General features: G+C 42.6%; 1 protein-coding gene across 1 annotated transcript in view; it reads left to right on the top strand.

Moving 5' to 3' along the window:
* Window positions 1-25,701, top strand: part of LOC126412955 (carboxylesterase 5A-like) — a 62,814-nt gene that overhangs the window by 3,641 nt on the left and 33,472 nt on the right. Inside the window, exon 2 of the mRNA XM_050082847.1 lies at window positions 13,428-13,710. Coding sequence (XP_049938804.1) covers window positions 13,428-13,710 — 283 coding nt within the window. The remainder of the gene's footprint in view (window positions 1-13,427; window positions 13,711-25,701) is intronic.

Raw genomic sequence — 25,701 nt, 5'->3', positions numbered from 1 at the left:
CCCTACGAAGATAGAATCGTGGACCTGCCTCAGTACCTCTTCGCATTAACTTGCTGGTATGGCTAAACGTCTTGCATTCTTGGTCTGTCTATGTAGAATCCCATCGTGAGCACAGAACTGTGTTTGCGTTGAGAACCGCTGAAAGTTTAGGCCATATTCCTGCGGCTCTCGCCATTCATCCGTAAAAATGGTAACACAGTCTACTGTGTACACCTTCCGACTGACGCCATAGGCGTTACCGCGAGTTTTCTATAGCCCACACAGATTCATTAAGACGTAACATCCACAGGGTCAGGCAGCTAGTCAGGTCCTTCAAGCCCATAAACCATTTTAATCCTGAATGCAAACGAAGAGTGGCACAACGACGACGTGGTCAGCTGTTACCGCAGTGCTGGCAACCACAAGCAAGAACTTTTGCAGACAAGGGATGATGCATTGTTCTTTGCTTTGTGTTGTTCGTGTTGCTAACTACAGATTACAGGCCTTTTCACTCTTTTAAAGGTATCTTAACGGAAACAAGGGTAATTTGGAAACAACGTGAGTAAATCTTAGTTACATTATTATGAAAATATACAAAATCCTTGAAGAACCACAGTAATTTTTCTCTTCCTTAAAACGTCCTGTTAGCAGGTTTGCTTCTCACAATGTCTCACCATTACGGTCGACGTACTAATTTGTTTTTACAAAGAATTCTTCATTTCAACCAGATCTCTCAAGATTTTTCATGTACACTTTTTCTATTCACCTGGCGCCAGTGCATAATTATATCTAACGCATTCTGCAACTCAAGCAACAGCGCACTAACTTAAGATTCCTATTGGATCTCGTGAATGAGAAGAACAATTTGCCTGTAAAATGATCGGTCTATGAGTAATTTATGTCGATTCCTACAGAGGACTCGTTTTTATTCAGAAAATGTTAACGTCTTAAGATAGGGACTATAAACACGTGTCGGATGAGGAAGATACGCAAATCGGTCATGTACTTTTCAAAGCAACCATCCTTTCACCTAAATTGTTTTAGGATACGTGCGTAAACCATAAATGATGGTGACGTGATAGAGATTTGAACTGCACTCCTCACAAACCACAGTCCGGCTTACTCCGTGTAATATGAATAGCGTTATTTGGAGCAGTGACATTCATTAAACCAGAATATCACTTAAAAGCAACGATCAACTGCTACTTACGTATCCAGGACATCTCTTCAGGGTTCTTACCTTAACAACACGTTTTGTCGATCGACGATCACTTTTCCCGAAACAAAGAGATTGTGCCCTAATGTAAAGAACACCAGCGGCAAGAGACAGTCAATATCTTCACTGCGCGATATAATGGTAACGCTACCGATGATAGTGCCATTAAAGTGGACTTACTAATTAACATCTTTCGAAAGCCCTTCACCAAACGAAACGAAGTCAATATTCGAGGATTCGGATCAAGAACAACTGCTAACCTGAGTAACTTAGGAGTAGATATCCCCAGTGTATTGTGACAACTTAAATCACTCAATAAAGCTAATTCTTCCGGTCAAGATTATACACTGAGATGTGAAATGTCATGGGGCACCTCCTGATATCGGGCCGCACCTCATTTTGACCGGTGTAGTGCAACTTGTTCGAAGTCTCCTGCAGAATTACTGAGCCATGTTTGCCCTATACCCGTCCATATTTATGAAATTGTTCAAAATGGTTCTGAGCACTCTGCGACTTAACTTCTGAGGTCATCAGTCGCCTAGAACTAAGAACTAATTAAACCTAACTAACCTAAGGACATCACACACATCCATCCCCGAGGCAGGATTCGAACCTGCGACCGTAGCGATCGCTCGGTTCCAGACTGTAGCGCCTAGAACCGCACGGCCACTCCGGCCGGCTATGAAATTGTTGCCGGTGTAGATTTTGCGCACGAAGTGACCTCTCGATTAAGTCTTACGAATGTTCTATGGGACTCATGACTGGCAATCTGGGTCGCCAAATTATTCGCTCGAATTATCTACATCGTTCTTTAAACCAAGCGCAAGCATCTTGTCATCCATAAGAATTCAACTATTCTTTGGGAACATGAACCCCATGAATAGCTGCAAATGGTCTCCAAACAGCCGAAAATAACTTCTTCCAGTCTATGATCGGTTCAGTTGGAGCAGAGGACCCAGTCCATTCCATGTAAACACAACACACACCTTTATGGAGCCACAACCAGCTTACTGACAACAGTGCCTTGCTGGCTTAGTGGTGTCTGCGCCACCCACACTCGAACCCTGCCATCGGCTCTTAACAATAGAGAACGGGACTCATCCGATCAGGCCACGGTTTTCCATCAGAAGCCGGCCGCTGTGGCCGAGCGGTTCTAGGTGCTTCAGTCCGGAACCGCGCGACTTCTACGGCCGCAGGTTCGAATCCTGACTCGGGCATGGATGTGTGTGCTGTCCTTAGGTTAGTTAGGTTTAAGTAGTTCTAAGTTCTAGGGGACTGATGACCTCAGATGTTAAGTCCCATAGTGCTCAGAGCCATTTGAACCATTTTCCATCAGTCTGGGGTCCAACCGATATGCCCACGAGCGGTAGTCTTTAGGTAGTCAATGAAATAGGCTCAGTCATGTCAGTGAACTTAGACATAACGTCAAGAATTGTAATCAAGACAGGAAATGGTGGAGTCAAGGTGGTGTTTCCACGCTCTCTCATCTGCAGATAATAAGGAACTTGCAAATATATGTATCACAGAGTGTAGTACTCGAGATATGGCGACCTATGTAACTACAAAAGCTGTTGCGATACAGTGACCTTAGGATAGGCAACGATACTTCCACAGAAAATTAGATGCGAAAGTAACTTGAGCATTACTTGAGTGGAACTGAAAAGTGTTATGGGAGAACAATGATCTGCCTGTGTTTTAATCGTTCCCGCAACACTGACGACTTAGCAACTTAATTTATGCTGTCTCAGCGTACTTCACAGATACAGTTGTGGGCAGCCTGCTATCAGGCTTGGCTCTTGGCGGTTACAAGACCATACAATGATGTCCTCAGTGCATCAGTTTACATAAACGTGACAGAAAATAATGCAGGCTCTTTCGAGTTCTGGTACAAATCAGGAAAACTACATACACTGAATTCTTGAGATATAATTTGAGCTAAAATTGAGAAATTTAGTTTATTCTATCGTTTATTTGGAATTTCAGTTTAGTATTACACACATGGGCACCTCTTCACGTGTAAGATGAGACCTTACATAATGTTTGATCTTGAATTAAATTTCATGCTTTGCCTTTGGATTTAAATTTTAGGCGCAACACCTATATAACACAAGTATAAAAATAAAAGCTTCTTCGGAATAGAGAATCTGTAGTAATAATTACTCATTTTCCGAAAAAATTCCCATGTGTGAAGACCGAAGTGAACGGATGAGACCTTGATGCTGATGCCACTACTCATGTGGTTGTATTGGAACTACTTCTGAACAGCACAATGTCTGATATATGGAGCAGGTCATAATCAAAGCTAGGAGCAGTGGTTAAAAACTCTCAGACTACAAAATATAATTGGAAGCTATCACTCATGATCTGGAATATAAATGTAAAAAAATGTACTAGTATAATCGAATCTTCGATGAGGTGTTATAGAACATTATAGTAATTCGTGATTTGCACATATCGACATGACCTACTTTCCCAGGTATATGATTGTAATAACTTTCACAATTGTGCGTTAATCATACAGCCAATCAATGAGCCTATAACAGGCATGACAGTTCCAATGCACACTACTCTGGTATCGAATAATAATTCTAAACCTTTATTTTGTGGCCAACAGGATGACGATCGCGCGTTATCACATCGTAAGCCGATAATTAACGCATTTTTAATACACACATCAAAAAGAGGTTTGCATCACCTCGGGTCCGAGAGTTCCGGAACCTGTACAGGAGCCCGCAGCTCGTGGTCGTGCGGTAGCGTTCTCGCTTCCCACGCCCGGGTTCCCGGGTTCGATTCCCGGCGGGGTCAGGGATTTTCTCCGCCTCGTGATGGCTGGGTGTTGTGTGATGTCCTTAGGTTAGTTAGGTTTAAGTAGTTCTAAGTTCTAGGGGACTGATGACCATAGATGTTAAGTCCCATAGTGCTCAGAGCCATTTGAACCTGTACAGGAAATTGGAATGGAGATCAACATAAACACCATTTCCGCCCTTTTTATTGCTCATGAAAACACACATTGTATGTTCTACTACCATCCAGCGAGACCTTTAGAGGTGCTGTACACAGTGGTACCTCTAGTACACAGTAGCACGTCCTCTTGCATTGATGCATGCCTGTATTTGTCGACGCATACTATCCACAAGTTCTTCAAGACCCTGTTGGTCTAGATTGTCCCACTCCTCAACGGCGATTCGGCTTAGATCCCTCACAGTCGTTGGTTGGTCACGTCGTCCATAAACAGCCCTCTTCAATCTATGCCATACATGTTCGACAGAGTTCATGTCTGGAGAACAAGCTGGCCATTCTAGGTGAGCGATGTCGTTATCCTGAAGGAAGTCATTCACAAGATGTGCAAGATGGGGGCGCGAATTGTCGTCCATGAAGACGAATGCCTCGCCTGTCGGAAGCTGGCATTCACATATCATACAGCCGTTACAGCGCCTTCCATGACCATCAGCGGCGTACAGCAGAACCATACAACGCCACCGCAAAACAGCAGGGACCTCCAGCTTGCTGCACTCGCTGGACAGTGTGTCTAAGGCCTTAAGCCTGACCGGGTTGCCTCAAAACACGTCTCCGACGGTTGTCTGGTTGGAGGCATATGCAACACTCATCGGTGAAGAGAACATGATGCCAATCCTGAGCGGTCAATTCGGCATGTTATTGGGCCCATCTGTACTGCCCTGTATGGCGTCGTGGTTTCAAAGATGGACGTCGGGAGTGAAGTTGCGCATCATGCAGTTTCAGTCGTAACACGACGTCCTGTGGGTGCACAAAAAGCATTATTCAACATGGTGGCTTTGCTGTCAGGGTTCCTCTGAGCCATAATCCGTATGTAGCGGTCATCCACTGGAGTAGGAGCCCTTGAGCGGCCTGAGCAAGGCGTGTCATCGACAGTCCCTGTCTCTCTGTACCTCCTCCATGTCCGAACAACATCGCTTTGGTTCACTCCAAGACGCCTGGACACTTGACTTGTTGAGAGACCTTCCTCGCTCAAAGTTACAATGCGGACGCGATCGAACCGCGGTATTGACCGTTTAGGCATGGTTGAACTACAGACAACACTAGCCGTGTACGTCCTTCCTGGTGGAATGACTGGTACTGATCGGCTGTCCGCACCCCTCCGTCTAATAGGAGCTGCTCATGCATGGTTGTTTACATCTTAGTACGGGTTTAGTGACATCTCTGAACAGTCAAAGGGACTTTGCCTGTGGTACAATACCCACAGTCAACGTCTATCTTCTGGAGGCTTGGGAACCGGGGTGATGCGAAACTTTTTTGATGTGTGTAGATCACTTTTTTCCATGTTTGACCGTTCCATAGAATTGATATTCAACTAACTTCCCAATGAGATGGAGACTAAATATTAAACGCAGCTCAGAACTGGATGACAATGTAGTATTAACTCGCTTACTTGTCTGGGGTGTCGTGGAGAACAACACTTGAAACAAATGACCTGTTCCACCTAACGCGCATTACCCCCCTGACAGATAATGTTCTGCATGATTCATCCCGACACCGCTAATTGTGAAATGTTTTGTTTCTAATTACAGTGCGTCCCTAACAGTAATAGACGTGATGTTTCCACAGTCCCATCGATAGAATAATAATAATAATAATAATACATTGAAATACGTATTAAACAGCATGCGGTTACCAGACTCAGTGTTGAAAGGGTAATTAATGGGACAATGGTGATAACAAATACAAATAGTAATCGAGTTTGGGCATTATTCACAAAGCATGTTGTTAGTCCTACGGGTAACGTAAGGCCCTAACGAAATGTAATAGACCTGAACGAGGCAAGAATAATTGTTGGTACTAATCTATGGGACCACTGGAGGAGGGTACAAAGAAAACAGGTTTCGCATCTAGTAGATGGAGCGGTACGAATAACTTCACGTCGACGAAGTGGAAAGGGACTTCTTTCAAAGCAGACCAATCTTCCATTTCTATGATTGTAGTATGTCAGTGCAAATGTTTTCCAGAGGACCTGCTGCAATCGCTGTTGTCGATTAAGATGCTAGATACCGCACCACCTGGACTACATTTACCAAATGAAAAACATATGCCTCGACCCAGGACCGAACCATCGACCTCTTCCATGCTAACCCAAAACGCTATCCACTGTACCAACTGTACAGTAAAACCAACATCCTTTTGCACAGCTGATTAACATACATGTGGTTACAGTGTTGCCAGATTGCCACTCTTTAACATTCTTTTCCTGCCGGATTTACTCGATGGACTAAATTTTTGAGAGACATTTTTCTATGACTGACGTGTGAGGAGTCGCGCTTCGAAGCCCGAGTGCACGAATTTCGCTTCACCCTGTATCTGTGTATGTCTGTGTGTGTGTGTGTGTGTGTGTGTGTGTGTGTGTGTGTGTGTGTGTGTGTGTGTGTGCGTGTGTGTTTGTGTGTGTATCTTGACGAAAAAATGAAGACAGGAACTTGCGACCAGAAACGTCATCCAACGACAGAGCGCCTGTATTTGTATGTACAGACAGGGTTTTTCACAATTCTAAAGTTTCTGAAGGTGACTTAGTAGATCAAGTTTTACATACGAACCCCTGTCCGAATACGTCGTTCAGCGACGCTACAGAGCTCCAAAATTATAGGCGTCGGTGTCTGTAAATGTATGTACGTACAGGGCGATTCCGTGATGATGTTACAGACTTTCAAGGACGATGTAAACTGATAAATATATCAATATGAAGTAAGAATCCCTGGTTCGGAAACGAACAAGTCGAAAATTATAAGCGAAATCCGTTGAGATACCTTTGACAGTGGAATATATGTACTAGTACTGTTGTTGCTAAACATGTAGGGTAGGCAGCTTTCAGAGGTGGTAGTGTCGACTAAGCCAAGAAAAAATATTCAGTGAACATGGGCTCCTATATGCATACCCTAAGAGCTATGCGCCTAGTACACGTCCACCGCGGCGCTCTGGGGCTACAGCACAGCTACGACACTTGAAGATGGTCTCATAACAGCCCGAAACGCCGTGCGGTTCTAGGCGCTACAGTCTGGAACCGAGCGACCGCTACGGTCGCAGGTTCGAATCCTGCCTCGGGCATGGATGTGTGTGATGTCCTTAGGTTAGTTAGGTTTAATTAGTTCTAAGTTCTAGGCGACTGATGACCTCAGAAGTTAAGTCGCATAGTGCTCAGAGCCATTTGAACCATTTGAACCAGCCCGAAACCGGTAGTGGGATAGCAAACGAAATTTGCAACTGAAGCGGTATTTTCAACCAGTGGTATTTTTTCTTGTCTTGTTCCATACTGCCAACTCTGAAAGTTGCTTGTCGTACATGCCTAGCAACAACTGTACCGGCAGATGCATTCCACTTCAGAGGTATCATAGTTACTTTCGTTTGTAGGTTCCGATTCGTTCGTTTCTGAACCAGGGGCCCTTACCTCAAATTGACGCAGTTATCCATTTCAATCATCCTCGAAAGTTTGTAACATCAATACGGAATCATCCTATATGCACATAAATTTACAGGCGCCGGCACCTATAACTTTGACGCTCCTCGACGTCGTTGGGTAACGTTTGCGAAAATGGGTTCCTATGTAAAACTTGATCTACTAAGCCCTGTGCAACCTCTAGAAGTGAGTAACATGAATTGTAAAACACTCTATACAGTGTGATTCTGTGATTATGTCACAAAATTTCATAGATGATGGAGTACGATACATTTATCAATTTGAGGCAAGGGCCCCAAGAACGAGTCGAAAGTTACACTACGTGATCAAAAGTATCAAGACACCAGGCTGAATATGACTTACAAGTTCGTGGCGCCCTCCATCGGTAATGCTGGAATTCTACATGATGTTGGCCCACCCTTAGCCTTGATGACAGCTACCACTCTCGCAGGCATACGTTCAATCAGGTGCTGGAAGGTTTCTTGGGAAATGGCTGTCCGTTCTTCACGGAGTACTGCACTGAGGAGAGGTATCGATATCGGTCGTTGAGGCCTGGCACGAATTCGGCGTTTGACATTTACCGGCGTAATCTGCGGCTTATGAGCAGCCACTCGACCTTGAAAGCCAAGTTTTCTCACCTTCCGCCTAACTGTCATAGTACTTTCACTGGATCATGATGCAATTTGGAATTCCTGTCTGATGGTCTGGATAGATGTCTCCCTATTACACATTAAGACCCTCTTCAACTGTCGACAGTCTCTGTCAGTCAACAGACGTTGTCGGCCTGTACTCTTTTCTGCTGTACGTGTCCCTTCACGTTTCCACTTCACTATCACGTCGGGAACAGTGGATCTAGGGACGTTTAGGAGTGTGGAAATCTCGCGTACAGACGTATGACACAAGTGACACCCAATCACCTGACCACGTTCGAAGTCCGTGAGTTCCATGGGGCGCCCTATTCTGCTCTCTCACGATGTATAATGACTATTTAGGTCGCTGATAGGAGTAGCTGTCTGTATGTGGCAGCATAATGCACATAATATGAAAAACCTATGTTTTTTGGAGTGTCCGTATACTTTTCAGCACATAGTGTATAAGCGAAAATCGTTCTGATGCCTCTGACAATGAAATACATGTGTCAGTATTCCTGTAGGGTAGGAAACTTTCAGTGGCTGTAGCATGCACCAAAACAAGAAAAAACGTCCAGTAAACATGGGCTCTAAAATGAAAATCCGTATTAGTCCCATGTGTGATTTATACTGCATGTGTTATGCGGTGTACAGCTTCATCATGTTTTGCAGCGCGATACTTTACTGGCGATAATATACAGACATTATTTATGACGCAGCGTGTTTCTTTGAACCAGTCGAGAAATACTTGAACTATAGTTAATTATCGCCTTTCTTTCATTACGGATCAAATGATAAATACCTCCGCTCCGATCTGTGGGTATATATATTGCCGGGACGGTTGCTGCCGCTCAGAGCCAAACATGCGTTCTGCTGCGTTGCTGCTAGTCGCTGCTGCCTTCTCCACGAAGGTAGCGGCTGTCCCACGCCTTCCCATCGTTCAAGAGGTACGATAATCGACGTCGAAGGAAGCAAAGTTAAAATTGTAGGTAGCTAATTGATAAGAGACATAGCTGCAGTTCAGACTGTTACCTTACTCTCCGAATACAAAGAGCACTAAATAGTTTCCAGATATTACGCAGCTTTTGTAGAATTATCGTATGATGAAAACAGTCTTCTGGTTAACAGATTCGCATAGATTTGGGATTTATAGGAGTCTAGATTTGTCTTCAGTCGCAAATGATGTCATTGTAATTCCGTTTCACCATGGTGTTCCTGCAGTCCTCAACCTATCGAGCGTACGTCGGCCCCTTCAGCTGAGTTGTCAGCGCGTCTGACAGCCACGCAGCGGACTCGGCTTCTATTCCCGGCTAGTCGGAGATGTTTTTCACACGAGGACTGGCTGTTGTGTTGTCATCATCTTGATTTCATCATCACCGACACGAAGTCGCCCAATATGGCATCAAATTAGAAGATTTAAGGCAGAACTTCCCCATGAGGGGACTCTCGGTCAACGATGCCAGCAGATTACTTCGTTTCATTTCACCAGGCGTATGGAAAATGGCGAAAGTCGGCCCTTTTTTTTTCCTTAGGTGACAAATTCTATATTCCAGCAACATCGAATATGTGTCAGGACTGTATATCATGGGTGTGATTCTAAGCGTGAAACTCTTCCTTGACTTTACATAGGGAGCTTTGAAGTGGTGGCTGTGCGTGAGTTCCGTACGGTTCGACATCTGGTTCTTCCACCCCTCCCAGAGGAAGATGTTTCAACATTTAAAGGAAAAATGTCAGTAATGTGATAGTGTCATTGAAGTAAGTTTCAAACATGTTGTCACAGTTCTTTCAGTTTCATTGAGTGCGAGAAAGACATGCTCTTTGTGGGCTTATGCTTTCGAAAATATTTTTTCATTTTCATTCAACGGCAGCCAAACTTTGGTTCACTGCAGTTATCTGCAAATGAACTGGTTTAACTCCCTACTTAGCAGTTTCGAAGACAACAACGCCTTATTAAATAACTATGAAAACCGTTCTAGATGTCTCCTCAAGTGGTTGGGAGAAACCAATAATTATTTTACATCAGGTATGAAGTCTGCTCCTCTCGAAATGCAGAATGCACTTTATCTACGCTATATCCATACTCAAACATTACTCCCTTCTCTGAACAGTTAGTTCCTTAAAATTTCATTAAAGTAACATAATGTTCCCTTTATGGGGGATAATATTCCCTTTCTCAGAGACTTTTCTATTTTTTTCATAGGCGGTGTACAGAATCAAGTAAGTGCCTCTTGAATTTCCTTTCTTCCCTCCCCAGGGATTTTAATAATGATAGTGGTAGAAACTGTCACCGACAGTGGGATACGAAACGATGCCGATTAATTATTGGGTTAAATTTTTAACCTCTCCCCACAATTGATGCTGATTGAATCTCGTTGATGCTTTCTTCAAATGCGTAATGTCTGTGTGTGTGTGTGTGTATGTGTAGATGGTAATTTGAGAACATGTTATAGGGAGATGACGTATTCGTGACTGTAGAAAACGGTGCCTTGAGGGGTGTAGTGGCAACATCACTGAATGGCGCTCTTTACAACCAGTTCCAGGGCATACCCTATGCCACGCCACCTCTGGGAGATCTTCGATTCCGCGTGAGTACTAAAAATGAAAGCCTTAAACCATGTTATCATCCTGTACAATAATACACGATGCATGCACTTGTAACACTTTATTTAACCAATAACGTAACCTGGTCCAAACCCGTATGACACACAGCGTGTTCATACTGTCTTAGGAACACTTTACCTTAAGCTTGAATCTGAGAATGACAAATATCTGTAGCGGGGAAATCAATTCCACTTGTAATAACTATTTTAAACAATGTCATACCACTATTTAAAAACTTTAGAAGGGTCATCTTATTGCTATACGAATATGCACATATGAATGTGTAACAAAAATGTAAAATGACTTGTTCCATATCATGGCGATTAGTTGTACAAATTATCCATGGAACATAAAACTAACAACCACCTTTCTTTCATTGAGGTTGTTTGAGGTTATTTTGGTAGATATATACAGTAACGCCTTATCCAACAATAGGGTACCCTTTAATATTCGCTGTACACAATTATAATACGCAGCGTAGCTTGTTAAGTACAGGTCACAATTTTGTATTTTTATAATATTTATTAGTTTTCCATTATTTGCTGGCATGTCATACGTTACTACAGTTACAAAAATCATTGGTTTTTTTCTAAAAATTATGATGTTACTTTCAGACATCCTTTTCCTGGAGAGCTTATAACACTAGCCTACCGTGACATAAGCTAATGTTACCCTCTCGGAGGAGTTTGAGTTTTGAACGTGCTTGTGTCTAATGGATGAAGGTATCGGACTATAATTTTGAGTAGAGTGTTGTTAACAGAAAAAATACACAGGCTTTAACTTTGGGGTTCATGAAAGTAGTAAAATTCATATACGAATGAAAAATCGAACGGTCGCCAGCCCCAGTTGGTCGACAGTGCAACTCACGTTCAATCTGTCTATCACTATAACCATTTTCCGCTATCGACCAACTGTACATTGGGTGACTGATGATAATTCCAAGTCGATACCTAAGTCTACTGCCTTTCTACCTCACGTAGGAAACACTTCCAACAAGATCGGTCGTATTTTACTGAAATACGATGCGAAATGTGTTTTCCGTCCTCCATCTAAAATTAGAGCGCTTTTGTGTTCTGGCTGGCTCTGAGCACTATGGGACTTAACTGCAGAGGTCATCAGTCTCCTAGAACTTAGAACTACTTAAACCTAACTAAGCTAAGGACATCACACACATCCATGCCCGAGGCAGGATTCGAACCTGCGACCGTAGCGGTCTCGCGGTTCCACACTGAAGCGCCTAGAACCGCTCGGCCACACCGGCCGGCTTTTTGAGTTCGGTTAAGGATGATCTTGGTCTGAGTAAGGGGAGTGTATATCACATTCCTTGTAGCTGCGGCATGGCACATGTTGGGCAAACTATCAGGACCGTGGAGGACCGATGTACTGAACATAAACGGCTCACACGATTACAGCAGCCAAGTAGATCTGCTATTGCCTAACATTGCTTGGTCACTGGTCACCCCATGTTATATAATAACACCGAGATTTTGGCATGCACGTCCAGCTATTGGGACAGTGTTAGAAAGCAGGCAGTTGAGACTAAATTAGCGAGCAACCTCGTTAACAGGGATGGAGGTTTTTGTTTGAACTCGGTTTGGAATACGGCTCTCTCCCTTGTCAAAAAACGGAGGGGGAGAGTTAATGCTACCTCACCTGCGAGTTCCTAGTCTCACTGTCGATATCTCTGAGTTTGGTCATCTTTGGTGGCACTAGTGTTCAGTGTGTGTGTGTGTGTGTGTGTGTGTTATCTTTCCTACATCATTCCGAGAACCGAGGTTTTACATTTGCATGTAAATCGCCTGTCCGTTGCAGTTTGAATTGAAAATGGCGGGGTGTTCTCCCACCGAAATATCGGTTCATCAGTGATAGATATGGCTCAGTCTTTATTAATTCTGGGGTAAGCTTTAATTTTGCACTCGACGCGAAACACAGTCATGAGAAACGAGGAGCCATTGTGCTGCGCAACGGTCGGGTTTCCCGGGTCACGGGGTCGCCCTAGCGGGCAGTGGAAGTGCTGAGATAACCCCATCTGTGGAGCATAGTGTGAAACTGGCCTTCCATGTGCTCCTGACAAGCTAATTTCAGTTGTCAACACGGATTTGACCCGATCCCAACCGCCGCCTGTGCGTCTGCGGTCGCGTGTTTGTGACTGAATAAAGTCTCTCTTCCCTTTAAAATACACGGTCGTGTTAAAATAGACACCAACTTTCAGATGTAGAAATACGTCTACCAACTTTCGTCCATCTCGCATAATTTCTTCTTGGTGTTATTTTTTTCTGTCAGTGTCCTAAGCAGGTGGTCGTACCGTTTTGGCTCATCGGTATGTCTTACTTCGCCACTACCGCTTGAAAATAAATATGTTTTCACAGTAATTTGTAAGCTGTGTGACCTGATTTTAGCGAAGACCGCGAGTCCGCAATCCAACGTTTGAAGAAAATCAAATGAATAAACCTTGAAATTTTTCTTGCTTTAAGATATTTTAGCTGATTAGTACTGCAGTTTTTACAAAAATACATCGTCCATTGACGAGATACTGGTCATGTCAGACAGCTCCCCTTAGCTCGTGTGTTGACGTCCGCAGGCCCCGCGGCATGCGACCTCCTGGTCCGGAGTTCGAGACGCGCTGTCCTTCGCGGAGAAGTGTGCCCAGCCATCGGCTCTCGGCTTGCGACCCCCTGTCGGCTCCGAAGACTGCCTCTACCTCAACGTGTACGCGCCGGCCACGGGGAGCGGTCCTTTCCCCGTCATGGTTTACATCCATGGCGGTGCCTTCGAAGCTGGGTCGTCTTCCAGCGGCACTCCAGACTATTTTGTGGAGAAGGGCGTTGTAATGGTGACAACCACCTATCGTCTCGGTGCTCTTGGTGAGTTAGTCCTCTCGTTTACGCTTTTATGGGGTGCAGTCACGATTTAGTCATTAACTAAAAAAAATTTCAGATAAATGCAAAAGTTTTTGTAGTATTAACAGAAGGCAGTTGACGGTTTATAGCCTGGTTTGATGTAAATCATATCGCTATAAAAATTAAAATATTACGATCTACTTGTAAAAAAAACACTGACAATTTTTTTTTTACACTGTCCTCATGGAAGATCAGTTTGGATTATGTCCGCCCCCGGTATCTGAGTAGTCAGCGCGACAGCATGTCAATCTTAAGGGCCTGTGTTCGATGCCCGACTGGATCGGAGATTTTCTCCGCTCAGAGACTGGGTGTTGTGGTGTCCTAACCATTATCAATTCATCTCCATCGACGTGCAAGTCGCCGAAGTGGCTTCAAATCGAAAGACTTGCACCCGGCGAACCGTCTGCCCGACGGGAGGCTCTAGTCACACGGCATTTTAGTTTGCATTCTGGAAAAATGTGAGGAAACGCGAGGCAGTACTGACAGATTTTCTTAGAATACAGGTGAAAGGCAAACCTACGCTTATAGCATAGATTTAGCAAAAGATTCGGGAACTGTTGTCTGGAATACATCCTTTGAAACTGCGAAGGCTGAAGAGTTGAAGAATAGTTGAGAGGAACGGATTTTTGAAAAGAGATTGTAAGATGAATATCAACAAAAGTAAAGAACGGGGTTGTGGAATAAAGTCGTATCAAATTAGGTGATTGCTGGAGGAATTAGATTAGGAAGTGACACTAATCTTTGTCAACGAGTTTTGCTATTTAGGCAGCAAAATAATTGACTTTGGCCGAGGTGGAGACATCATAAAATGTAGACTGGCAGTAGGAAGAAAATCCTGTTAGAAACAGAAATTTGTTAATATCAAATGTAAGTTTAAGTATTCTGAACAATTATATGAATATTTTAGATGTATAGTTCTCTTCTACGTAAGTGAAACACGGACGATCGACATTTAAAGCAAGAAGAAAATGTAAGTTTTTAACACTCGATTCTACTACAAAATGCTCAAGATTAGATGTGTGATCGAATAACTAGTGAGGAGTTAGTGGATAGAATTGAGAACAAAAGCAGTTTGCAGCCTTAACTGACTAGAAGATGAACTCGGTTGATACGGTGCATCCTGAGGCATCAAGAATCATCAATTTCTTAATGGAAGCAGTACGAGAGATAAAGACTGTAGAAGAAACCTAAGACGTGACTGCAGTAAACAGGTTGAAATACATGTAGGTGGCAATTGTTATGTAGGGAGAAAGGAAATTTCACACGATGCACTAGCGTCGAGATCTGCATCAAACCGATATTTGGAAGGAAGACCACAACAAAACAAAACCATTTACACTGGAGGTCGCGCTATGCTATCACCGTTTCGTAAGGAAACTGTATTTCTTCGTATAGTTCGGATGTACTTGTACCCTGGCGTAGCCTACTCACTCGTACCTAGACTTCAGGGTGCACCAGCCTACACCGGAACTTATGGTTCAAAGCAACCATTTCCTAATTTTCGATCGTCCAGTGGCGGTGTCTGCTCTAGTGGCGAAGTCTGTGCTCCGTGGCTTGTAGCGATCAGCGGCACACACGAGGGCGTAGAGGTTCCAGCACCTGTTAGCGAGGAGATAGGCCTGGTTTGTACGATTGCTCGCCAGTTTTTCGGTTCCATCACTGAACTGACAAGTGATCCACTGCAGTTGGCCTGACTAGAGGCGACCCACCGTGAACAGCTTTTTGCCAGCGACAGCCAGTGGCAGCACTCCCGTTTACTCCGAACTGACACGCCCTGGGCACAGTGGCCAGTGGAAAAGACAGTGTCTGCATGACGCCCAAGTTGGAGTGAACCATGTACTGGGCATTGAGGGCCAGGTCGCGATAAAGCAACGTGACGCCACGCATTTATCGTACCAGACACTCGTCAGCCGCGGTCACTACCGATACAGAACTATTACATTTCCTGCGGAGAAATTCTCTCTGTCTCTCGCCCCCCTCTCTCTCTTTTTCACCCCTCTCTCTCGTTCTTGCTCTCTCTCTCTCTATCCCTCTCTCTCTCTCTCTGACTCACACTACTATAGCTTACATTTACGACACGGAAATCAAACGACATGAGATAATCGCACCGTACTCCTACTTATAAGGGAGATAAAATAAGAACGCAGCTCTTAAAGTTGAACATTATTGTTAACTTTCGTCTTTGGCAAGATATATTCTGAGCTCCAGTAGACTGTTGCGCCAACATGGAAGCCATTTCATGACACTAAATCAACACTTGGTTCACTATAGCACCATTTTCGGATTTGCATGAGATAATGCCTTTAATATAAAAAATGAAACCAATGGTGGATTAAAACAAAGAACGTAGTATCAACTGGAGGTGATATTCATTAATTAACAAATTAGGAGATATCAGTCATGAAAAACCTCACAAGTAATGCTTCACAGTGCAGAACCTGTATGCCTAAAGGTCATATGTGGTGATGGCCTGAAGTCTCCACATCAGAAACAACTAAATTGTCAGTGCCTGTATCAGCAAATTTATTTGTTAAGATTGGATATAATCTTATTAGGATTTATTGACAGTATACGTAAGAATGCATGTCGAAGACTAATTGCCGTGATACAAACCTATTCGAAAAATCGAGTCTTACTAGTATGGCTAATATTTGTTGTTGTTATGGTCTTCAGTCCTGAGACTGGTTTGATGCAGCTTTCCGTGCTACTCAATCCTGTGCAAGCATCTTCATCTCCCTGTACTTACTGCAACCTACATGCTTTTGAATCTGTTTAGTGTATTCATCTCTTGCTCTCCCTCTACGATTTTTACCCTCCACGCTGCCCTCCAATGCTAATCCCTTGAGACCTCAGAACATGTCCTACCAACAGGTCCCTCCTTCTTATCAAGTTGTGCCACAAACTCCTCTTCTCCCCAATTCTATTTAATACCTCCTCATTAGTTATGTGATCTACCCATCTAATCTTCAGCATTCTTCTGCACACCACATTTCGAAAGCTTCTATTCTCTTCTTGTCCAAACCATTTATCGTCCATGTTTCACTACACTCCATACAAATACTTTCAGAAATGACTTCCTGACACTTAAATCTATACTCGATGTTAGCAAATTCCTCTTCTTCAGAAACGCTTTACTTGCCACTGCCAGTCTACATTTTATATCTTCTCTGCTTTGACCATCATCAGTTATTTTGATCCCCAAATAGCAAAACTCCTTCACTACTTTGTCTCATTTCCTAATCTAATTCCTTCAGCATCACCCGTCTTAATTCGACTACATTCCATTATCCTCGATTTGCTTTTGTTGATGTTCATGTTATATCCTCCTTTCAAGACACTGTCCATTCCGTTCAACTGCTCTTCCAAGTCCTTTGCTGTCTCTGACAGAATTACAATGTCAGCGGCGAACCTCACAGTTTTTATTTCTTCTCCATGGATTTTAATACCTACTCCAAATTTTTCTTTTGTTTCCTTTACTGCTTGCTCAATATACAGATTGAATAACATTGGGGAGAGTCTACAACCCCGTCTCACTCCCATCCCAACCACTGCTTCCCTTTCATGCCCCTCGACTCTTATAACTGTCACCTGGTTTCTGTACAAATTGTAAATAGCCTTTCGATCCCTGTATTTTACCCCTGCCACCTTTAGAATTTGAAAGAGAGTATTCCAGTCAACATTGTCAAAAGCTTTCTCTAAGTCTACAAATGCTAGAAACGTAGGTTTGTCTTTCCTCAATCTTTCTTCTAAGATAAGTATTGCCCCATGTGTTCCAACATTTCTACGGAATCCAAAATGATCTGCCCCGAGGTCGGCTTCTACCAGTTTTTCCATTCGTCTTTAAAGAATTCGCGTTAGTATTTTGCAGCTGTGACTTATTAAACTGATAGTTCGGTAATTTTCACATCTTTCAACACCTGCTTTCTTTGGGATTGGAATTATTATATTCTTCTTGAAGTCTGAGGGTATTTCACCTGTCTCATACATCTTGCTCACCAGATGGTAGAGTTTTGTCTGGACTGGCTCTCCCAAGACCGTCAGTAGTTCTAATGGAATGTTGTCTACTCCTGGGGCCTTGTTTCGACTCAGGTCTTTCAGTGCTCTGTCAAACTCTTCACGCAGTATCGTATCTCCCATTTCATCTTCATCTACATCCTCTTCCATTTCCATAATATTGTCCTCAAGTACATCGCCCTTGAATAGACCCTGTGTATACTCCTTCCACCTTTCTGCTTTCCCTTCTTTGTTTAGAACTGAGTTTACTGCATATTATATTGCGTTGCAATGACACATGTTTTCTCAGAGTTGCTCTAAAGATATGTTTACTACGTTATCGACTACCTACTGTTACGTGTAACAGGTACTGGAATTCATTGTAGTGCATCTGTGAAGAAGAAGACAAAATAATAACCACAGAGCACAAACACGGGCACAGTTACATAACGCAATTTCATACAGTGGCATAATGTCATGTCATGCGGAATGCAGCAAACAAGATCAAAAAAATAATTGCATTTACTTATGAGTGTCAGAATATACAGGCTTCAAGTACACTTTCATAATCGCATACATCTAAGTACATAGCACAGTAATCGGAATGAAAGATACGGACTACGTAAACGCAACATAGATGCACAACACTATTCAAATTAAAGTAAAAGCTGCTACGAGCGATACTCTATGCGAAATAGTATGCAGATAGGTCTATGTTACTCCAATCTTCAGTTCAACAGTTTAAGTATTAATAATAGCCCAGATATCTAATAATTATCCTGCACAGAGGAACTGGAGGCTGGCAGAGTTAAAATAACGTGCCCTAAACTGCAACGTTAGTTTCGGAAGTCTTTCGTTATATTCTATGATTATCACTATTTGAAATTTTGTGTTGAGAGTAGCCCTATTCGTAGCTACAGCACACCGCTGACCTCAGTCGTGTTTTGCGTTCATTGTTTCTCTCGTAAACAATTAGTATTTCAAATTTCGACAATGCCTATTTGAATCTTAGCCAATCTTCAGTGTTCACAATATTTTTTAGATTGAAAATAAACGTTGGCTTCACATTTTCATGACATTCTGTCAGCATGTATTCGAGATCTGGATAAGAACTTAAACATTACATTGTAAAATGTTGTAGATCACAAACTTCATTCAGTTATACGAATAGCCAGTAGATAGTACTACAGGCTGGTCAGGAATAGAGAGCCTGTATCATGAAACCCGATGATCGAAATCAAGAAAATTAAAAGAAATGCAGTGCGTCAAAAAACCAGTACATTGTCCCACCTGGTAGTGCTAGTGATTTTTACAAGAAAACACTGAAAGAGTCACCTGGGACTTTGCGAGTCACTGTGGGTGATATAAAAAAGCAAACATTTATCATGACAGGTGGCCCTCGTAGGGGTCAGGCAATAAATTGTTCTTACATAAAATAGATCCAAAAGGCAGGACAGCGTCCACAGAAAGACAGGTTTATTTATTTATCGTGTCAGAAGCAGACTAAAAAAAACAATATTAGATACATTACTACATACATACATACCTTATGGTTTATAAATTAAACTAGTGAAGAATAAAATAAATGATTAGACACGTATTGTGTTGTCAAACATAAGGTGATTTTAATCTATACAGTGGATGCCCAAAAATTTGCAACGTCCAGTGCACTTTGTGTAGCGTTTACGAGGTCCTCCATGGTGCACACAGTTGGAGGTAATGTGCATTGTAGTAGATGTGTTGATGTCTGCACAGCAGCTCCGCAGTCACACTGGAGAGAGTCCACCTGGAAGCCCCACCTCTCCAGATTACTCTTGGATCTTGTGACAGAAGAGCGCAGGCGGTTGAGTGATTTCCATGTGGACCATTTCTCTGTGTGGCCTGGGGGAAGAACTTCTTGCGGGATCAGCCACTCCTCCAGATGCTGGCATCTGACCTGCCATCTCTTCTCCCGGTGTTGATGTGGAGTGTCAGCGAGTGGTTCTGTACTGTGAAGGAAGCTCTTTCTAGACACAAGTCTTTGCTATGCCGGTTGGTGGCCATGTAGTGGGTGGGCTTCGGATGTTAATGCCTTCTTCATTTCACTCCGTGCTGCTGTATCTCTTCGGATGTCCGGGGGAGCTATGCCGGATAAGCAGTACAGTTTTTCCACAGGTGTGGCTCTTAGACAACCCGTAGTGATACGACATGTCTCATTCAGAGCAACATCAACTTTCTTTGTATGTGTAGATCTGCACCATACTGGGCAAGCGTACTCAGCTGCAGAGTAGCAGAGGGCTAATGCGGATGTGCGCACTGTGTCTGCCTGTGCTCCCCATGTTGTTCCAGTCAGCTTCCTAACCACATTGTTCCTGGCAGCCATTTTTTGCTTTGTTTTTAAGCAGTGTTCCTTATATGTAAGAGCACGGTCCAGAGTGACTCCGAGGTATTTTGGAGTCTTGCAGTGTTCTAAAGAGGTTCCTTCCCAATCTATCTGCAAGGTTCTACTAGCCTGTCTGTTTCGGAGGTGGAAAGCACAGGTCTGGGTCTTAGAAGGATTTGGTTTCAATTGATTGTCCCTGTAATAGGCAGTTAATTCTTTCAGAGCATCAGTTAGCTCCCGCTCCATCCTCTCAAAGCTGTGATCTTGTGCTGTGATTGCTCGGTCATCTTCATATATGATGCTTTGTGTTCCTTCTGGTAACGGCTGGTCGTTAGTGCATATATTGAAGAGGGTGGGTGCCAATACACTGCCCTGTGGCAACCCATTTTTCTGCTGCCTCCATCTGCTTCTTTGTCCTTGATATTCCACAAAATATCTTCGGTTCTGCAGAAGATTTCTAATTAGACAGGTTAGTTTGTAGTCCTTGGTGAGGATGTATAGCTTCAGCAACAAGAGTCTGTGGTTGACAGTGTCGTAGGCGGCTGAAAGATCTATAAACACCGCTCCTGTTATCTGCCGCCTTTGGAAGCCGTCCTCTGTGTACTGTGTCAAATTCAACACCTGTGCTGTGCAGCTCTTCCCTTGTCTGAATCCTGCCTGTTGAGGGATCAGTAATGGTTGTATCATATCTGTAATTCTTTGGAGGATCAACCTTTCCAATACCTTATACAGGTGGCATAGGAGGGAGATTGGCCTATAGCTTTTGGGGTCATCCCGGTCTTTCCCTGGTTTATGTATAGCTATAATTTTTGCTTTCCGTCAAGATTTTGGTATCTTGCCGCTCTTGACACAATTATTCATTAGCTCGAGTAGCCAGCACTTTGCGCCTGGACCAAAGTTCTTGGTCTGTTCACTTCTTATGTCATCTACCCCTGCTGCTTTTCCGACTTTGCACTTATTTAGAGCTGAGTCGAGCTCATTCAAAATGAATGGTCGAGACAGAATGTTTCCCTCTTGTTCGAGCTCCCTTTCCAGGGTTCGTCTCCCGATTTTACTGGTATGGTCAGGTTTACCATTTTTCAAAAGCTGGTGTGCGATCTGGTCTGCCTTCACATTTGTATGCGTATTGGGTTGGGAGGGATCATTGTTAAGGTGTCGTAACAATCTCCAGGCCTTTTGACTACTTCTACTTCTGTCATCAGTTTAATCCACTGTTCTCTCTTCGCCTCAGAGATTGAGGAGAGAGTATTTTGCGCAGCCAGATAAGTTTCCTCGCTATAAGGGTTTTCTTCATATAGTCGATAGTATCCGTCCAGCAGAGCAGCTGTTTCAGGTGTCACAGCCTGCAGATACATTGTCCTACACCCTCTTGGAATTGATGCCCGGGAGCAATGTTTGACAGTTTGAACAAAGCTGCCATACTCTTCAGGAATAGGTCGCACAGACTTAATCTCCTTGTCCAGCATCTTAGCAAATTTTTTCCAATCAGCTTTCTTGAAATTGTATCTCCTCCTGTGGCCTTATTGCTGGAAGAACTTGACACAGTAGTGGCCTGTGTTGCGTCTTTGGTATGGGCGAGCACACTGATTTGGAGCAGAGCTGTGTGATGTCTTCACTCACAAAGAGGAGGTCAGAGTTAAATCCACGTTGCCACCTGCCACTGTTGAAGGAAGGGGGTAGCTTGCTGTCATGTATAAGAGACAACTGGCAGGATTCAGCCCAGGAGAGGACTGCCTCCCCATTTTCGTCATCTTCAGAGTATCCCCACAAATGACTATGGCTGTTAAAGTCACCGATTACTACAGACGTCTTGCTGTTATGGAAGTTCCTGGGTGGTGTGAAGGAAAATGTAGCCGAAAGGGGCTTATACACAGAGGTAACCACGCAGTTACTCAGCTCCACTGAGATGACTTCGATGTTATTTTCTACAGTGCAGTGAGCACTGATTATCTGAAGCCCTGGTCTTACAAATATAGCACTTCCATACTGAGAGTGCGGTGTTTCTGCAGCTAGTTTCATGCCCGGTATTTTTGGTCGTCTCTGTCGCTCATCTCTATGCGTCTCTTGTATACACAGGACGTCGCATTTTTTGTCACGGCATAGGTTGGATAACAGATGTTCTTTGGCTGATTATATGTCTTCAATATTTATAGTTATGATAGTTAAAGTTGGCTCTGATAAGGACCGTTTATTTACTCCCATGTTTGTTTGCTTCTGGTGTGAGAGAATCAGCCGTCTAGGTATACCTAGACGCCCAGGGGACGCCCGGATGTGTAAGGCTTAGTTGTCAGCACACACCCTTTGTGGAGGCTTCTCTCATGTTCCCCAGAAAGACAGGTTAGTGGAATGCAAATGCATTATTTTGCGTATGTGAGCTATATCTCCTTTCTTCACTGCAAATGTTCACTTTTTTTCCCTCATTCCGTGGAAATACAAGCCTACTAAATCCACCTTGCAACTTTTTTCCTTTCATTTACATTCTATGTTTATTGAAAATGGAAGTGTTCATCAAAATATATTTAATCGTTTTTTTTAATAAAAAAGTAGCTTTTATTTTTAATTAATGATCATACGAGAATGTGAATTTTCACGGTAGATTAAAAGTTCGATACGAAAGTGCGAAACGTCAAATACAAGGAAAGAAATACACTTTTTTATATCTTAAGATTGTTCAATATTGTATTTAATTTATAATAAGATATTTCGATTGTCTGGATCAAATTTTAATTTATTTTCTTAGCGGCAGTAATGGAAAAGGTATAGCTATTTTTATAAACAAAATTGTGGGTATATAATTGCTTATTATCGTTTCTATTTCATGATATACAAAGAATTTGATTAAAAGTAAAAAACGAGATCTGAACCAGATACTTCACAATCACCAGACGTTGACACGAAGCATTCAACTACCGATGTTATGTTCGTATTTTTTAAATATTTTAAGCATCAAAGGAGGTTTTTAGACTTTTTTTAGAGTTGCAGCGTTCTGCTTTTGGAAACTGATTACCGGGCACTAACTTTCTGACGTTACAAGTATGAATAAAGTGAAAGATTGCCAGTCTGTAAGGTCACATTGTCAGATAAATGCTCGTATTTATGCTCACAGACGTAAAATCTACACAATTTGCTGTCTGACCAAAGTGCAAACACATACAAAGTGCGTAACAAATCCAAAAGTACATTGAAATCATTCGCAAAACGTCGAAAACAATATTCCAACACCGGAAATTACTACCAACACATCGGAAGAGACACATGGACTTAACATGGCGTCGCAGTTGATTAACCAATCACGTGCGTCTTCACCTACGTTCACTTTGTCTCTATATATATCGGCTTTCTAATCAGTTATAGTTTGTACACAGCATTACCGTTATAATACTGTGTAAAGTCGAAACAGTGAAGTTATGCGCAGTTAGAATTCCATATGATGATGTTTTAAAAGGCATAAGAAATTTATGTTGATTTTGAAACACAAATGTACCCCGTTAGAATATTAATCCTAACAGTGAGTACTGAATGAAACTAGCGCACTGTAATCCCTTAGAGTGCAAAAACTTTACATGGCTAAGGATGTTCCGAAAAAGAGCACAATACGAACTGCCTACTCTTTTCACGTGAGCAAATTCTATTTACTGAATATTATTCGGAATGTAAGTAGGCTGTTTAGGTTTTTTTATTGGTAACGCCACCTCTGTATGAAAATCACTGGCTGTGCTGTGTGCAGTCTGCGGCTGCCTTGCATTGTTGTAATACTCGCCATTGTAGTGTTGGGCAGCGGCAGCTGGATGTGAACAGCGCGTAGCGTTGGGCAGTTGGAGGTGAGCCGCCAGCAGTGGTGGATGTGGGGAGAGAGATGGCGGAGTTTTGAAATTTGTCATGAACTGCTATATTTATATATGATGATATCAAGGTAAATACATTGTTTGTTCTCTATTAATATCTTTCAATTGCTAACTATCCCTATCAGTAGTTAGTGCCTTCCATAGTTTGAATCTTTTATTTAGCTGGCAGTAGTGGCGCTCGCTGTATTGCAGTAGCTTGAGCAGCGAAGATTTTTGTGAGGTAAGTGATTTGTGAAAGGTATAGTTTAATGTTAGTCAGGGCCATTCTTTTGTAGGGAATTTTGAAAGTCAGATTGCGTTGCGCTAACAAAATATTGTGTGTCAGTTTAAGCACAGTCATGTATAATTGTTCAAAGGGGAAGTTTCATATGTCGACCCTTAGCCGAGGATACCTCACTGTAATCTTCTGATTTTTTGTAGTAGTTTGTGTAATTAGTGTAGACTTTGTTTATTGCTAGCGCGTAATTGTAGAGAGAATCTCCTTTGTAGTTGCAGTCTTTCATTGTTGTAGAGTAAAACAGTTGTGGCATGCATGTAGATTTGCACCAAGTATTTCGCAGCTGCAATTAACTAGATATTATTTTCAGTGCTATGTTAATGTGTTCTCTTATTTTTGATCTTCAAATTGTGTTTTTCTGTGTTGTCGTGTGAAATACTGTGACAATAATGGCGTGTGAAAAACGTAGTACTAGGCTCCAAAGTAAACTGAGAAATGACAGTGAAAATGAAAGCAGTGTGTTAGCGCCACCGAGTAATGAATTAACTGATGTTCAAAGTAGTAATTTGGTAACTGTGCATAGGGAAATGGAGCGGGCTGCAAACAATGGCGTAGACAGTGAAACAGGTAGTGAACAGGGAAGCATTATCGAGCGATCGGTCGGCAACAGCTCGCCTCAGGAATCCGAAATCACAGGACACAATTTCGCAAATACTGTAGATTCAGGTTTTGGGTCATCACCGTTTTCTCAAATAAGTCAAGACACATTTTCTGCTTGTCAAAATGTGAACGTGGCCGGTGCAAATGCACTGCCGAAAAACGTAGAGAAACAGATTCCAGACACTAATACATTATTATTGCAATTAATGCAACAAATGGAACAAAATCAGAGACAAATGGGACAAAATCTTAAAAAGTTAGACACAATGGAACAAAATCAGAGACAAACACAGCAAAAGCTTCAAAAGTTAGACACAATGGAACAACACCAGAGACAAACACAGCAACAGTTAGACGCAATGGAACAAAATCTTCACACCACGCTTGAACAAACACGTGAAGATTTAACTACTGAGTTACATAACATCGAATCGAAATGTCAAAAAGTCTGTAATGACGTAAAAACACAAATTTGTGAGCATTTCCAACCTATTTTTTCGCGTCATGAAAATGCATTACAGAATCATGAAGCAGCCATAAAAGAACTGCAAACTATTGTTCATGAAAATCACAACACCTTGCAAGCTAAAATTGACTCAGTTGCATCTACCGATTCGGTTACGCAACTTGCAAAAACTCAAGAAAACTTAAAGGACACAGTAGATACGATTTCAACACAAATGGACACTCTGAAACTTGGTTCAGAAAAACACACTGAGGAAATAAGTACACTATCGGAGAAAGTAGCCGAACTTTCGGATCAGGTCACTAATCTATCTACGAAGGTAGATGATAATCTGAATGACACAGAAGAGTGCAAACAAATTAGGAAATTCAAACAAAATCAGAATCAGATTAATACGCAACACCAAAGAGAA

Source organism: Schistocerca serialis, chromosome 7, assembly GCF_023864345.2.
Source record: "Schistocerca serialis cubense isolate TAMUIC-IGC-003099 chromosome 7, iqSchSeri2.2, whole genome shotgun sequence".
In the NCBI taxonomy this organism is placed as follows: Eukaryota; Metazoa; Arthropoda; class Insecta; order Orthoptera; family Acrididae; genus Schistocerca; species Schistocerca serialis.
Note: the sequence above shows the minus strand (reverse complement) of the source record. Positions and strands in the feature narration are given on the sequence as shown.